The sequence below is a fragment of the Cibotium barometz genome, chromosome 45, assembly GCF_041138505.1.
Source record: "Cibotium barometz isolate CiBa-2024 chromosome 45, ASM4113850v1, whole genome shotgun sequence".
In the NCBI taxonomy this organism is placed as follows: domain Eukaryota; kingdom Viridiplantae; phylum Streptophyta; class Polypodiopsida; order Cyatheales; family Cibotiaceae; genus Cibotium; species Cibotium barometz.
The window spans coordinates 8413048-8429378 of NC_141090.1; the positions used below are offsets into that span (position 1 = coordinate 8413048).

The following is a 16331-nucleotide window of genomic DNA, read 5'->3' on the forward strand; positions in this document are numbered from 1 at the left end:
CAGGTGGCCAAAAGAGTATAAACGATGTCACTCCATATACTGCAAATACACTGAGTGTCATAAACAAATACCCTTAAAGGCCTCTGAGCATCTAGTCTTCCGGATATGCAACGACGTGATACTAGCAATAATCTCCGGTGGTATCCCATCATGTCAATGTTCCATCTGCTGGCCGACAGAGACCTGGTCCACCACAATACCTTCCATGCCTATGACAGCTAATGAAGCTCTAGAATCAAGTCTTTTATCTGCTGCTGCAAATCAAGGATAAGTATAGGGATTAGCATGTCCATGTGCATGCACACGACGTTCCCTTCTGCTAAACTTGCTGATGGGATTCCAACTTTTGACCTAACTAGAGAAGTTATTTGGTCCCAAGAGCAGAAGTCAGTTTATTTGCAACAGGTGGGATCAAGAGCGGGAGGCCTGGTTCTCGTTGGGAGAGGGCGGATGGAAGAGGGAGTTTTGATAATCAGCTATGAAACTTTTATGCTTGGCGTATGAGTCACTGTATTATATGTCGCATGGTCACTGTATTGATCTGTCACATCAACTCATTTCATGACTGACATGTCAAGAGGTAGTAGTTCCAACTGTTCAGTTGTTATGCTATTGTAGGGGATGGTCAGATCCGTCAATGTCTAGGGTCATGAGAAACCTCATCATTGCTGGTGCGTAAGCCGCCTTTCTACCAGCCAGGCACAATTCTCAATCAAGCTTTATAGTTTGAATGCAATGAACATGTTAATCTTTTTGTCACCCAAATTATGAACACTTTCAATACTATAAAAAGATTAAGATCATTTTACTAATAGCTTGATATTAGAAGGTAAAAAAGTGATCATATACTTTTATGGCTGCATCGGTAGAGCAAGATCTCTCTCTCTCTCTCTCTCTCTCTCTCTCTCTCTCTCTCTCTCTCTCTCATCATATACTTTTATGGCTGCATCGGTAGAGCAAGATCTCTCTCTATATCTCTCTCTCTCTCTCTCTCTCTCTCTCTCTCTCTCTCTCTCTCTATGTGCACCAGGACTAGCTTGAGAGTTTACACGTCCCACACAATCTACAAACAGAGACCATATCCAAAACATGGAAGCACTTTGGCTCCTTACAATGCATGTTGGAGTGTCATTATACTCGATCTTCTCGCTACTTGGGCCAAGATATGGGGCTTATCTAGAGCAGCGGAGAATCTGATTCAAATTCAACATGAAGAGCTTCCAGTTCAAGAGCATCAACAAGAACCATCATGTTGCGGAACTAAACTAAACACCAAATAGCAAAGTTGAAAAAGGAACCAACGGAAGCATATTTGTTGATAGACAATTTACATCGGAACCAAAACAAATTATATTGAGAAGCTAAAAAATATCATGTATTTCATGTGAATTGGCTGATACAAAACATCCTTAGATGCCAAATATGTTTATAAAGATGTTCATAAGAAGTGTGTTGCCCACGACAAGCCAAAAACACCGCTTCAAAATCGCATAGCTGGTGCCAAAAATAGAGGTTGCTGCTCCAAAAAGCATCTACATGCTTGTCGCTCGTGCAGGACTCCGCGTCATAAGTTTGCCACCCACCGATAAGCCATGTTACACTGCTCCAAAATCACATCGCTGGTGCGAGGTTGTCGCTCCTACAGTGCTCCAAAATCACATGGCTGGTCCTGCATCTACATGCTTCTTGCTCGGATGTCACTGCTGCTCAAGACAGTAGACGTGTCACAATTCTTCCAAAACACTCATGCACCATGTGTGAAGCTCCATCCTAAGCGTGCATACATCTTCATGTTGAAACCACTGATCTGTGAGCTGAAAAAAAGCAAAGCTGTAAGCGTAAATGAGCTTGCATGTTCTTCTTGAAGCAGCAAAGACGCAACACGAAGCAAGCACTTACCCAATTCTTGTCTACATTGTTTTGCAATATACCGGCAATGAGGTATCTCATAAACGCCATCACATAGAAGCCACAATCTGTGCTATTGTCCTGTTGCGGTACCTGCCCCAAATGATGCACATGTAACACCAACATTCAGCATGTAGAACATTCATAACAAATTCAACTCGCTGCTACCAACAAATCAACGTCACCTTCACCTTAACGATTTTTAGTTTCAGCTCTGTCTCGGGGTTGAACAAAGCACCTTGAAGGGTTGAATCAGCCACATGCGGTGCCAAGCATTTTAGAGCACTGTAATCAATCCAAACCAGAACCATGTCATGTGTCATGCATTGTATGAGTATACATGAACAAAACCAACATGGAAGAGAATTTCAATTTACATGAACAAACTATCCAAGCACTCCTCTGGATTTATTAGTCCCAATGAATCCATGTATAACAAATAGCTTTTGTTTCCTTTTAAAAGGGGCACCTCCTCGTTCTTGTTAACATACAGGGTAAAGAGGGACCAATGATTCCTATTGCACACAATAGCCAGCCATTAAAAGCGCACAAATTTGAGTGCCAAGTGGTATGTAAAAAAGCATAGCCAAAATTCTTTACCAATGAAGTGACCACACACACCTGCATACAACGGGAAAGAAACATAATTGAATGGCTGACATATCCATTTTCTCGAAGAAGCGGGTGAGGAAATTCTCCACGCACTTACGTGACATAGAATACCACAAAGAATCAGCCCAAAACACCTTCTCAAGAATGTCCAATGGCAACTTGTTCTCCATCAACCTGTGCATGCAAGGAGGGAATGAAAGTGCATCCATGTAAGTGCACTAAAATGTTTAAAGTGATACACTTACATCCCAAACAAGGTCATGGTCCTAGTGGATGCCTCATTAACAAACATTTCCCTCAAAAAGCTATCATCTACGCGCACAAAGGTTTTGGATCTCATGGAAACAAAGTCAATGTCAGCCCCGGAAGCTAACCTGCAAGGCAAAAGCCAAACAAAAAAAAATGCAGCAAACCACACAAGCTGAGACTATCATGACAATACATGGTTTTGATAAACTGTCAATCGTGTAGAGCCTCTTACCTAGATCTCGCAACATTGCCCCTTGTTGCTACCAACCTCCCCTCCCCTTTCTCTGTAACAATAACCTTTTTGTTGGAGATCTCGAATATAAATTCCATATTGTTGTATGCTTCAGAAAAAGTCGGCGATGATACAATAATCGGTGTTTCTTCATTGCTACTTTGCTTTGCACGAGAAGTCCTAATAGGCAACTTTTTCCTTGAAACCTCAAACACCTACACAATGGCAAGAAAACAATGCATTCACCCATTGAGTCCCTTTAGGACATAACAAACTCCAGGGTTGAATTAGCTGCACTTACCTGGCCCATGCAAGTAAAGAGAAGAGTGAACTAACAATGTAGGCAGCAACATGAAAAGCTTTAACAACTCGGCATAAAGGATATTGGAATCTCTTACGTTCTTTTGAGTGTTGTCCTTCTTTCTTGTATTCACGCATGGCCCAACACCCTCATGGGCTCCGGAATCCTGCAACAAACAAGAACAGGGCCCATGCAAGTAAAGAGAAGAGTGAACCAACAATGTAGAAGAACATGAAAAGCTTTAACAACTCGGCATAAAGGATATTAGAATCTCTTACGTTCTTTTGAGTGTTGTCCTTCTTTCTTGTATTCACGCATGGCCTAACACTCTCATGGGTTCCGGAATCCTGCAACAAACAAGAAGATGGCCATGGCCCAAACGATCTCAAAGTGTGAGGTGTATGGAGCCATGTTAGGCAGCGGCAAGGACTTGAACAAACTAGTGGGAAACCAAGATGATGTGACTCAGAGCAAGGAGATGAATGAAAAATATTAGAAAGCTTACGTTCTTCTTAGTGTTCTTCTTTTTTATATCCACACATGGCCCAACACCCTCACCGGTTCCAGAATCCTGCAGCAAGTAATAGCCATGCATAGTTGTATGCAATCTTTGCACCACAAACATGACTCGAAATGAGGGGATAAGTGAAGGAGATTAGAAATCTTACCTTATTTTGAGTGTTACTCTTCTTTCTTGTATTCGTGCATGGCCCAACCTCATGGGTTCCGGAATCAAAATCCTGCAGCAAACAAGAAGCATGGGCCAAATGATCTCAAAGTGTGGGCATGTAGTGAGTGAACTTGTGAACTTGGCAACAGCAAAGAAACTTGACAAGCTATGAGTGAACTTTGCATGCAGCAAGAAAACATGCATCAAGTTAATAAACTTGGTAAGCTGTGATGACTGAACTTTGCATGCAACAACTAGACAACACTAAGATTGAATGTAAGCAAACTTGGCAGCAAACTAAGAAGAATGTAAGCTTACGTTCTTCTTAGTATTCTTCTTTTTTATATCCACACATGGCCCAACACCCTCACCGGTTCCAGAATCCTGCAGCAAGTAATAGCCATGCATAGTTGTATGCAATCTTTGCACCACAAACATGACTCGAAACGAGGGGATAAGTGAAGGAGATTAGAAATCTTACCTTATTTTGAGTGTTACTCTTCTTTCTTGTATTCGTGCATGGCCCAACCTCATGGGTTTCGGAATCAAAATCCTGCGGCAAACAAGAAGCATGGGCCAAATGATCTCAAAGGCCACGCATGTAGTGAGTGAACTTGTGAACTTGGCAACAGCAAAGAAACTTGACAAGCTATGAGTGAACTTTGCATGCAACAAGAAAACATGCATCAAGCTAATAAACTTGGTAAGCTGTGACTAAACTTTGCATGCAACAACTACACAACACTAAGATTGAATGTAAGCAAACTTGGCAGCAAACTAAGAAGAATGTAAGCTTACGTTAATCTTAGTGTTGTTCTTTTTTGTATCCATGCATAGCCCAACACCCTCCATGCAATAGCCATGCATAGTTGTATGCAATCTTTGCACCACAAACATGACTCGGAACTTGACATCAGCAAAGAAACTTGGCATGATGTGAATGAACTTGGCATGATGTGAATGAACTTGGCAAGGTGTGAGTCGTGGACAATGGCTAGTAGACACATTGCCAACTGTTCACCGACCCTTACATGCAACTATGAAGCCATGTTAGATTAGAAGACTTACGTTCTTCTTAGTGTTGTTCTCAAACTAAAGGGCATGTAGTGATTTGCATGTGAACTTGGCAGTACCAAAGAAACTTGGCATGATGTGAATGAACTTGGCATGATGTGAATGAACTAGCAAGGAAGGGATAAGTGTGAGGACACTAAGGAAGACGATAATGTTGTGAGCTAGTAGAAACATTGCACGTGCATTGATTGCATGCAAACTGTTCACCAACCGTTGCATGCAACCATGGAGCCATGTTAATGAAGTAGATAGAGAACTTAGCAAGATTAGAAGGCTTACATTCTTAGTGGTGGTGTTCTTTTCTGTATCCACACGTGACCCAACACCCTCATGTGTTCCAGAATCCTGCAGCATGCCCAAATGATCTCAAACTATAGGGCATGTGAGTTGTATGTGAACTTGGCAGCAGCAAAGAAACTTGGCATGATGTGAATAAACTTGGCATGATGTGAATGAAATTAGCAAGGTGTGAGCTAGTAGACACATTACACGTGCATTGATTGCATGCAAACTATTCACCAACCCTTGCATGCAACTATGGAGCCATGTTAGTGATGTAGAGAGAGAACTTAGCAAACTTTGAAAGCTTACATTGTTTTTAGTGTTGTCCTCCTTTTTTGTATCCACACATGGCCCAACACTCTCATGGGTTTCAGAATCCTGCAACAAATAATATCCATGCATAGTTACAAACAATCTTTGCACTCGTGAATTCGCATACTTACTTATGCCAAGAAGCCCACATGAGCATCGCTAGGCACTTTCAACATCACAAACATGACTCAAAACGAGGGGATGAGTGAAGGATATTGGAAAGCTTACGTTCTTTTGAGTGTTGTCCTTCTTTCTTGTATTCGCGCATGGTCCAACACTCTCATGGGTTCCAGAATCCTGCAACAAACAAAAGGTGTGAGGTGTATGTCAACTTGGGCAATGACTAGTAGACACATTGCATGTGCATTCATTGCAATTTGCTTACCAACCCTTGCATGCAACTATGGAGTCATGTTAGTGCTGCAGGGAGAGAACTTGGCAAGCTGTGAGTGAACTTTGCATTGAACAAGAAAACATGCATCTAGTTAATAAACTTAGCAAGCTGTGAGTGAACTCTGCATGCAACAAGTAAACCTGCATCAGGTTAATAAACTTGGCATGCTGCGAGTAGACCATGGAAATTAGGCAATGGAAAAGGACTTGAACATATTGTAGGGGAAGACCGTGAGAGAATGGCTAGGCACTTTCAAGGCAGCCATGTTAGTGAAATAGAGATATGAATCAGAACGAGGGGATGAATGAAAAATATGACAAAGCTTACGTTCTTCTTAGTGTTGTGCTTCTTTGTTGTATCCGCACACGGCCCAACACCCTCATGGGTTCCAAAATCCTGCAATAAATAATAGCCATCCATAGTTGTAAGCCCAACAACCTCATGGGTTACGAAATCCTGCAAATACAGCCATGCCAAGTGATCTCAAAAATGTAAGAAGTGAAGTTGACATGTAATGAATAAACTTGGCCTGCAGCAAGGAAACCATGCGTGTTGTATGTGAACTTGGGAAATAGCCATAGACTTCGACCGTGTATATGACCAAGAATACATATAAATTGTAATCTAATTCAAGAACCTAAAAAAATCAGGGCATTAACTTCTCTTAAGTACATCTAGGAGACTCAAAAAGGGGAAACCAACTCCTTGGTGATAGCTCTCCACCCCCAGGCCCATCCATAACTAACCATAAGGCCTAACGCAAGCATTTAATAAATGCATCCTTGAGAGTAGAGCGAGAAGGGCACACATGATGGGTATCCTTTAGTTGAAAACACATCTTCATGAGATGAAAACACTTCAAAATTAAACCTTTTAGCTTCTAGATGCAGCAAAGCTTACCTCTTTGGAGATATTCTCATCTATCCGAGCCTGGATTTTGGCAACTCGAGCCTCTGCTGTTGACATGTACTTGTCCATCTTATCTTTCACCCAGCTTGCTATGAAGTCCTCTTTTGATTTGTTCTTGAACTGACTACAAAGGTTATCCCATGCGCGCTCAGCCTGCATGTATTGAGAATGCTCATACTTTTGTCGATTGATCTGAAACTTTCTTTCTTTATCTTGCGATCTTTCGTATGCCTGTCTCTTCCACCTCTGAGCATACGGGTGTGGGAAAGCACGAGCTACTAAGTTGCTCTTCGGAGGACGACCAAGTGGCAGCTTGGGAATATCAACATCTAACCCATGAGCAAGCTTTAAGTGCCCAATCATACTCTTTCTCTTTTCTATGAAAGATTTAGCAAGGGGGCAAGTGTCACTTGCACGACATTGGCGCCCAACCCTCCCATCTGGCAATCGTACAATGGCATATGGCAAAATCTGATCTGTCCCCTCAGCCATCCCTTCCCCTTTAACATTAGATGGGCCCGCGTTTTCCTGCATTGAGGTTGTAGGCTTCATGAGCATGGTTTCCAACTTTTTTTTGGGCCTCTTATTGAGGCTATGTGGGGGCAAGATTTCCCCTGATGCAGCATCCAAGTTTTGTGGGGAGGGCGATTGCGGTGATGCTTGCTTTTCCTTTAGTCGAGGACTTCTTCGTTTGTCAAGTTGTGTAGACTCTAGAAACTCCATTGCTTGACCTTCGTTGCCACCTGTTTTCCTTCCTATGGCAGCCTTCTTCCTCCTATGCACTCGGCTTGCACTTGGTGCCATGCTTCTATAAAATTGTGTTGCAGGCTTGATGAAGAACCATACACCTTAGAAGGCGTTGCTGGGTGCTTGTTGCAATACCAACAAGCAGGAAAAACCTTTACAGCTTGATGGCTAGCTTGATGAAGAGCCTTTGATTCTAGCTTAGAAGATCACCCATGCAAAAGCACAGCGTCGTCTCGCGGAGCCAAGCCTGCAATCGCAGCAAAGCGTGTAGAGAAAAACGCAGAGAGAAGCCTGGGCAAAATCAAATCTCTGAGATCTTTCTGGTATACGGGTACCCCTGCATGCACGGCTTTCCCCCGTGGCGCCCTTTTGCAAGCCACGCTGGAGAAGCCTGCCCTCCACGTCAAGCCAACGTGGCGGCTGAGTTTATTTTAAATTTCGATTTGGGGCGCCAGCTCAGCCGAAACCCGAGTTCACCAGTTGCTACCCGAGTTCACTGCATCCGACGGCCCAGATTGAAGCCGCCAGCGTCCCCCCACTTTCCCACCCTCGATCCCAAATCTTTGGCTTCCCCAGTGTCCCGTGCCCTTTAGTGTTGAGGGTGGGCTACCCGGTCACGGTCTACAACCGCACGCATAGCAAAGCTCAGCCCGTGTGCGATATGGGCGCTGTCTATGCTGACCCCCTGCTGGCCCTCGCTCAGTGCAGTGATGTCGTCTTAACCATCCTCACCAGCGCTCGTGATGTTTGGCAGGTCGTGCTGGGCCCCGTAGGCGTTTTTTCCGGCCTCTGCCCAAGTTCCTTCTTGGTGGATACAACTAGCAGCGAGCCCTCCTTGGCTCAGGGAGCTTTTCGAAGTACTCAAGGTTATGGAAATTTTGGTTCCAAGCTTGTGAACAGAGACTTTACACCTGACTTTACACCTGGAGGGTTTGCAGAGAACATGGTGAAGGACCTTGGAGCAGCTCTTAAGGAGGCTCAGGCCATGGGAGATTCATTTCCTGGCATGGCCTTGACGCAGCAATTGTACCTTTCCCTTGTAGCCCATGGAGATGGCCGGCTTGGAGGTCAAGCAGTGTTTTTGGTCTCTTCAGCACGGCCTGAACAATTTAGCTGCATCAGAAAAGCCATGACGATGACCCAAGGTCTTCATTCACTGGCACCTTTCTCTCGGATCGGAGCATCCCGGAGTAGCGTCACTTGTAGAGGCTCGCAGAGCGCAACACAAATCGGCAGTCGATGACAGTCGCAGGCGACCGTAAGGGGGTGACTATTCTCTCTCCACTGCTCATTTTATTAGCATTTTTGTAATTTTCGAGTTCTTGCATTTTTATTTGTGCAAGATTTAAAATATGTCTGCTAGGCATAGTGTGTCCCCACCGCCTTCTACTTCTCTAGGGTTTCCAGGTATCTTGTCCTCGATCGCGGGTTTCCAGGTATCTTGTCCTCGATCGCGGGTTTGACCCTGACCAAATTGTTAGGCCGTATACGCCCGTTGTCCGGTCTGGAGTGTGCTTGTCGATCACGCGTGATCCGCCACCAGCGCCCTCCTCGTCTATTGACCCCGCCTTAGGACCCATCGAGCCCGCAACGGCCGCAGTAGATGATGCCTTTTTGGCCGATGAGCGAGATGACATGAACACTGACGTCGCCAAGGGAACTAAGGAGGACCTCTTGGAATATGACGACAAAGATTATGACGTATTGGACCCTAGCGACGTCCTGACAGAGACGGAGCTCTCTAGTGGACTTTTTAAATATCTTAATGCAAAACTAAACAATATGGGTAAAGTCCAAGCTGACTTACTCACGATGCTACAGAGCATCTCCACAGAGCATCTCCACACGGTTAGACGCACTGACAGTCGCCTCGGCTAGTACTCCGGCTCCTCGTGGTACACGAGCTCGTGCGGCACGGGTGAGCGTAGCCTCGCACCAGTGGTTGCAGGAGTACAGGCCGATGCGCCTACGGGGCCGTCCGTAAAGACAGCTTCATCGTTATTAAAAGACTTGAAGCCACCTAGTTTTGGTGGCGAGGAGAAGGAGAGAAACAAGGACTCGGTCAACATGTTTCTAGCGAAGTGATCAGACTTGCAAACGCTACGACAGTAGCCTGTAGAGGCTAGCCTCTCATTAACCGGCAAAGCGTACAAGTGGTGGATGAGTTTGACAACTTGTCTTGCCACTTGGACGGAGTTTGAAACGATGTTTCGAAAAGAGTTTTTGCATGTTAATGAGGCGGAGAGAAGCTGGGAGTTATGGGACAAGTGCTCGATGGAGAACAAATCCCTGACTCAGTACATCTCAGACTCTAGGGAGATAGTACTCAAGCTAAAGGGGATCTAGGGAGATAGTACTCAAGCTAAAGGGGATCGATGCATTCCAGACATTGCAAGGCTTTAAAAGAGGCCTCAAAGATGATTACCTTGAGTACTTAGAGCCCTTCTTACAGCCTAAAGACTTAGCAGAGGTAATTAAGTATGCGCAGATATTTGATGACATCAAGCGCCGTAGTGCACGTGGTGGTTCGAGCAAGGCCGAGGGTAGTGAGAAGACGAGGTCAGGCCTTAAAAGAAAAGGGTTCTGCAGTGATAAGCAGGGGGATAGGATGGACCAGGGAGGACAGAATGGTCATTGGTCTTAAAAAAAACGCGACCATCCAAGAAGAAAAGAGACAGCGAAGTCCAAAAGAAAGAGTAGTATATTAAAGTGTGAAAGGAAAATCGCTGCTTTAATTGCAACGATGTAGGGCACATGAATTTGGGTTAACCAATGCTCCAACGATGTTTATGACGCTGATGGTGGACAGCATTTTACGTCCATATCTGGGAAAGTTCGTAGTAGTTTTCCTAGATGATATTCTTGTGTACAGTAAGACATAAGAAAGAACACATAGAGCATTTGCGTCTAGTGTTCAAATTGTTGCGAGAGCACAAACTATTTGCAAAGAAGAACAAATGTGAATTTTTTGAAACAAAAATTCACTATCTTAGCCATATTATATCCGCCGATGGTACGCGGATGGAGCCAGAAAAAGTAGAGGCTATTCTTAAATGGCCAACGCCGCCGAAGAATCTCAAGGAACTGCAGATTTTTCTTGGCATGTCGGGGTTCTACCAATAGTATGTGAAGGACTACGTGAAGATCGCAGTCCCGTTGACTGTCCAATTAAGGTCAAAAACTAAAAACATTAGTTGGGGGGAAGCCCAATAGAAGAGCTTTGATAAGCTCAAGGTGGCCGTAGCAACTGCACCTGTTTTAACTATTGTCGATCCAAATGAGCCGTTTATCTTGGAAACAAATGCTAGTGATGAGGCCATTGGGGCCGTACTTATGCAGAGGGGATGCCCAATTGCATTTGAGAGTAAAAAGTTAAATCATGCACAGCGTAACTACTCGGCTTACGAGCGAGTTATTAGCGATAGTTCATGCACTGAAAAAGTAGAGACACTATTTATATGGTGCTCCTTTTGAGGTCCAAACGGACCATGAAAGTCTGAAATGGCTTTCAAGTCAAAGTGAACTGAAGGGTAGAAAAGCTCGGTGGACGGAGATTCTACAGGAGTTTGACCTTCAAATACATTACCATAAAGCTCGGTGGACGGAGATTCTACAGGAGTTTGAGCTTTAGATACATTACCATAAAGGTAAGTATAACGTGGTGGCAGATGGACTTAGTCGCATGCCACAGATTAATGAACTTAGTTTCACAATCTTCAAGAATGATTTCTTGGAGTCACTACGTGGTTTATGTGAGCACGATCCATCTTTTACAGAGGTCTGGCATGCTGTACGCGTACGCACTTCTTCACAAACGCGACCACCTCCCTCGTTGGCACGGATTGCTAGTCCGGAGAGACTGGCCAAAGGTGCAATGGGAAGGGAAGCAAGAGTTAGTCCGGAGAGACTAGCCATGTCTTCTGGGTATAGTTTGGAGCCGAAGAGCTCTGACGTAGGCCCTTCATCACCTTTGACTGCCACGGCTTCAAAGGGGGTGATAAACTTTGTCCGAGAGAGAAATATGCTAATTACTCCATTGACGATGGGTACTTACTCCACAAGGGTAGAGTATGTGTACCAACTATTGGTGACTTTCGGGCCCAAATTCTTAAAGAAAGTCATGATAGTCCAAGTGCGGGTCATCCCGGGATTCAGAAGACCTATGCGCTAGTAAAAAGACAGTTTTATTGGCCTAGTTTGTTTAAGGACGTCCAGACTTATGCGCTGAAATACAACAAGTGCCAGGTCAATAAACACGAACGTCTTAAAGTTGGAGGACTACTCCATTTGCTGGAGATCCCTGAGGGGAAATGGGAAAGCATTTCCATGGATTTCATTATCAGTTTACCCAAGACGAGTCGAGGGAATGACTCGGTGTGGGTGGTAGTGGTACTAAAATGGCAAAGTTTATCGCCACGAAAAAAACTGTTAAAACGCCAGAGTTGGCAAAACTCTTTATTGAACATCTCTACAAGCTATATGGCCTGCCCGCAGATATAGTGTCGGATAGAGATAGAAAGTTCAACAGTCATTTTTGGAGGGAAGTCTTCAAAAAGTTGGATACTACTCTGAGTATGAGTATGACAGATCATCCGGAGTCTGATGGTCAAACTGAAAGAGTTAACAAAATTCTAGAGGATACGTTACGTTCTTATGTTAGTAAGAAGCAATCTAATTGGAAAGAGTACTTGCCCTTATTGAAGTTTGCCTATAACAGCTCTAAACACTCAGCGAGACTGGATTTACACCATTCATGTTAATGTATGGATTCCAGTCGAGATCTCCAATGGCTGTAGGCCTAAAAAGGGAGAAGATTCAATCTGTCAAGGATTTCCTTGAAGATATGAATGATATGCTTAGAGCCGCATGTGAGAGCATTCGTAGCACTCAGGATCGCGCTAAAACTTATGCGGATAAAGGACGTAGAAAGGTGACCTTTGCAGAAGGTGACTTTGTATTCCTCAAGGTTCCTGCGGCGCAGTCAGAAACCATGAAAACGGGAAAGTGTGATAAACTTTCTCCGAGATATTGTGGTCCTTTTAAAATCCTTAAGAAGATTGGGCATGTAGCATATAAACTTGAGTTACGGGAGAGTTCTCAAGTCCATCCTATCTTCCATGTCAGTAAACTGAAGAAATCAGTTCAGGGGTTAGAGAACGCAGTTTCTCCAGAGATTTTGGTGGACTTGATAGAGCCACCAAAGATACCACATGAACCTGAAAAGATTATAGGGTATCGTGACACAGACAAACCCGACATAAAGTGTACCAGGAGGTACTTGTTAAATGGACAAACAGGGATGAGGAGGCAACTACTTGGGAACGTCATAGTGCAATTTCCAAGAGGTTTTCCCAGTTTGTTTTCGAGGACGAAAACTCTTCTTAAGGGGGGAGTAATGTCACGTAGGCTATAACGCCTATGACCGACGGCAGACCGGATGGCCAAGGACGTGGCCATCCGGTGTTCAGTTAGAGAGGACACCCATGCGGAGTCATGGGTGGCCAGGCTAGTGTGGATGGCAGGCCACACACTATATAGCCTGGGGGATGAGGGGTAATTCTCATTCTTCTTCTGCGGCTGGTGGGTGGTGAGCCAGAGGCCGTCCCCTCCTGTAGTAGCACACCCGTAGCGGCGCTACGGAGATCTAACAAGGGATTAGAGTGGTGGAGGTTGAGCGCACAGTGGCATGAACATTACTAGGATGGGCAACCTCTTGGGAAGTGGCCCCTGATTGCCAACATGGTATCAAAGCCAGGGAAAGGGCATGTTGGGATGTTTTTAGCGAAGCTAGTCAACTTTCCAATTCTTCTCAATGGTATTGAACGAAGGCCGAATACGTGTATGCATGGATGGAAAAGCTTGTGTTGGTGATTGATATGGATCTCTGGCATAAGCGCATTGGTCATGTAAATGAGTAGCGATTGAAGTACATGCAAAGTTTTGAAATTGTTTGGTTGGATACCCTTATCGGATGGTTGAATGACTAGCGCTTCACCCATAGGTGGCTAGAATTTGGGCTAATCTTTTGACACTTATCCATCTAACTTAAGGCCATCCTCCTCCGTAATTGCTGCACTTGGATGCACTTCACTTGCTTTATGTGCATTGCACAAGTGCTTAAATTTCCTATCACTTGCTTTACATGCATTCTCTTGCTATTTCATAACCTGCACCTCACGTGCTTCACTTGCTTTACGTATGTTGAATAAGTCCTCAATATGCACTTCACTGTTTTCTCGTTCTCTCTATATATGCATCATTATGTTGTGTCTCTGTATATTCATTTTTGTTCCCGTATTATGTCTAGTGGAGTTACCTATTAATTCTCTAGTGGAGTTACCTAGTGGAGTTACCTATTAATTCTCTAGTGTCTTCTTCTTCTTATTTTAGTGGTTGGGATTTCTTGCAAGAGTTAATTAGTCACAGTGAATCCTTTAAGTAGTTATCCATAGCTAGCCTGTGGGCTATGTCTGGTGTTGCATTTGATCCATATATGCCTGGTGTATGCTGCGCGCATAACCAAAGACTCTCGGTAGGTTGCTCTGGGATAGCGGTCAGTCCCCTGCTACTAACAACGACCATCTCTAACTTTCTATACTCTTTAATTCCCTACATGGTTGTTGAGAGATCTCTATCTTCTACTTCATGGTGGTAAAACAACAAGAAACTTCAGGGCTTCATGTCGATGCTTTTGGTTGGCCATCCCATGATTGTATCATCTATCTATGACCTCGTGAAGCGATACTACCATAAATCTGCAGAGGTACCTCTTGGCACACAAGTACACATAATTTCTACACCTTAGGTACTATCTTAGTCTTTTGGGTGTAGCAGGGTCCTATGGCGAGTTCTAGTATTGATTCTAATCTTTACTCTACTTTTTCTCAATGCTCTCAGCCATATCACCAATATATGGGCTATGTGCAGCCTCCTCTACCTTCTAGATAGCCTTCACCTGCTCCTCAACCTCCTACATCTCCTTTTGTGGACCTCTTGGCACACAAGTACATATAATTTCTACACCTTAGGTACCGTCTCAGTATTTGGGGCAGCAGGTTCCTATGGCAAGTTCTAGTATTAATTCTAATCTTTACTTTGCTTTTTCTCAATAGTCTCAACCATATCACCAATATATGGGCTATGTGTAGCCCATATCACCAATATATGGGCTATGTGTAGCCTTCACCCGCTCCTCAACCTCCTCCATCTCCTTTTGTGGATTCTTTGTATTCCACAGTGCTTGATTTACAGAGATAGTTGGCAAAGCTATTCTCCCAGGCTCCCAAAGGTGCAGCTAGTAATCCTCCTCCTCTTTCTGCACATTTTCTTTCATCTAGAACCCTTCTCTGGTGAGAAGAATGAGTATGAAGAACTTTACTTGGATAGCTAGCTTGGGAAGTGGACCGCTTTTTGTGATCTGTAGTACAAGTATCTTGATGCTTAGTATATTAGCTAGATTCAAATTATGCTTTCGCATAAAGCATTCGCTTGGTGGAAGGACCTCCATGTGAAGCCAACAACATGCGCTAACTTTCAGCTTGCATTTAAGACATAGTTTGCCTCTATCAAGATAGGTACCTTCCAAAGGTTGTTTAAATTGGAGATGGGAAAGAAGAGTCTGGACAAGTATTACTAGGAGTTCTAAGGCCCTTAAGGAGCCTCATATGGTGGTTTACATGTTATACTTATTCAGCCTTCCACTGAATTATTTGATTTTATTTTACAATAGAATTCTCTTAAAAAGGACTATCCTCTGTAAAAGGAAGAACTCAATTGTTTTGCTTTTTAATGCTTAATATTCTCTTGACACATGGTTTTTTCCCCTCTATTTGTGGAAGTTTTCACAAATTTTGAAAGATCTGTGCACAAAAGCTACCTCAATGCAAGAAATGTTCATACCAAAGTACGAAGATCCCGACACTATTCAGTTCTAAATGCAAGTGCTGATCTCGCCACAACACAACAATCCCAACACTCTAAAATGCAAGTGCTGCTCTCGCCACAACACAACAATCCCAACACTCTAAAATGCAAGTGCTGATCTCACCATAGCACAACAATCCCAACACTCTAAAGTGTATGCTCAATAGGTTATTTGAACCATCCAAGAAACATGTTTCCGACATTCCCTCCAACATTTCTCCACCTCATCCATGTCAAGTAAATTGTCAGAATCATTATGAGAGTTCAATCGTCAAGCTTTGATGCACATTGCAGAGCCTCTTCAAGGATGGATTCAATGGCTACAATCAAGTTCAAATGGCCCTGGAAGATCAGCAAAAAAATGCTTTCATCACAAAATGGGGAGCCTTTACATATAACATCATGACCTTCGGGCTCAAGAATGCTCCCGCGCCACATTCCACCGCATGGTCCATGAAATTTTTGCCGATTTTCTCACCACTTTCATGCAGGTATTCATCAATGATTTCAGTGTTTTCAGGAAATCATCTCAACATTTGATGCACCTATAGTTGTGCCTGGCCAAGTGTTGAGTTTCCAAATTGAGACTCAATCCAGCTAAGTGTGCCTTTGTCGTCCAAAGGGGTATGCTACTAGGCCACATCGTCTCTCCAAGGAAGGCATTGTAGTAGACCCAGCCAAGGTGGAGGTAATCTAGACAGCTCCGATCTTGAAAAAT

The 16331-nt window shown here is 43.8% G+C and overlaps 1 protein-coding gene across 1 annotated transcript; it reads right to left on the reverse strand.

Moving 5' to 3' along the window:
• Positions 1–1337: 1337 nt before the first annotated feature.
• Positions 1338–7747, reverse strand: LOC147612385 (uncharacterized). The gene is made up of 17 exons (XM_086782894.1): positions 6935–7747; positions 6362–6430; positions 5869–5937; positions 5638–5706; positions 5106–5391; positions 4454–4557; positions 4291–4356; positions 3971–4042; positions 3808–3873; positions 3581–3649; positions 3400–3468; positions 3002–3216; positions 2766–2894; positions 2530–2694; positions 2094–2193; positions 1900–2001; positions 1338–1814 (listed from the first exon to the last, which is right to left on the reverse strand). The coding sequence occupies exons 1-17, from the start codon at positions 7745–7747 to the stop codon at positions 1725–1727; spliced, it is 2553 nt and encodes an 850-aa protein (XP_086639020.1). The 3' UTR covers positions 1338–1724.
• Between the last annotated feature and the right edge of the window lie 8584 nt (positions 7748–16331).

What these genes read in the sequence shown, in the direction of transcription:
- LOC147612385 (XM_086782894.1), bottom strand. Translation starts at nt 7,747, where the DNA reads ATGGCACCAAGTGCAAGCCGAGTGCATAGGAGGAAGAAGGCTGCCATA. An exon ending in AGCACAACACTAAGAAGAAC is followed by an intron (nt 5,938 to 6,361) that starts GTAAGCTTTGTC and finishes TGTTTGTTGCAG; the next exon opens with GATTCTGGAACCCATGAGAG. An exon ending in AGGACAACACTCAAAAGAAC is followed by an intron (nt 3,217 to 3,399) that starts GTAAGAGATTCC and finishes GCCATTGTGTAG; the next exon opens with GTGTTTGAGGTTTCAAGGAA.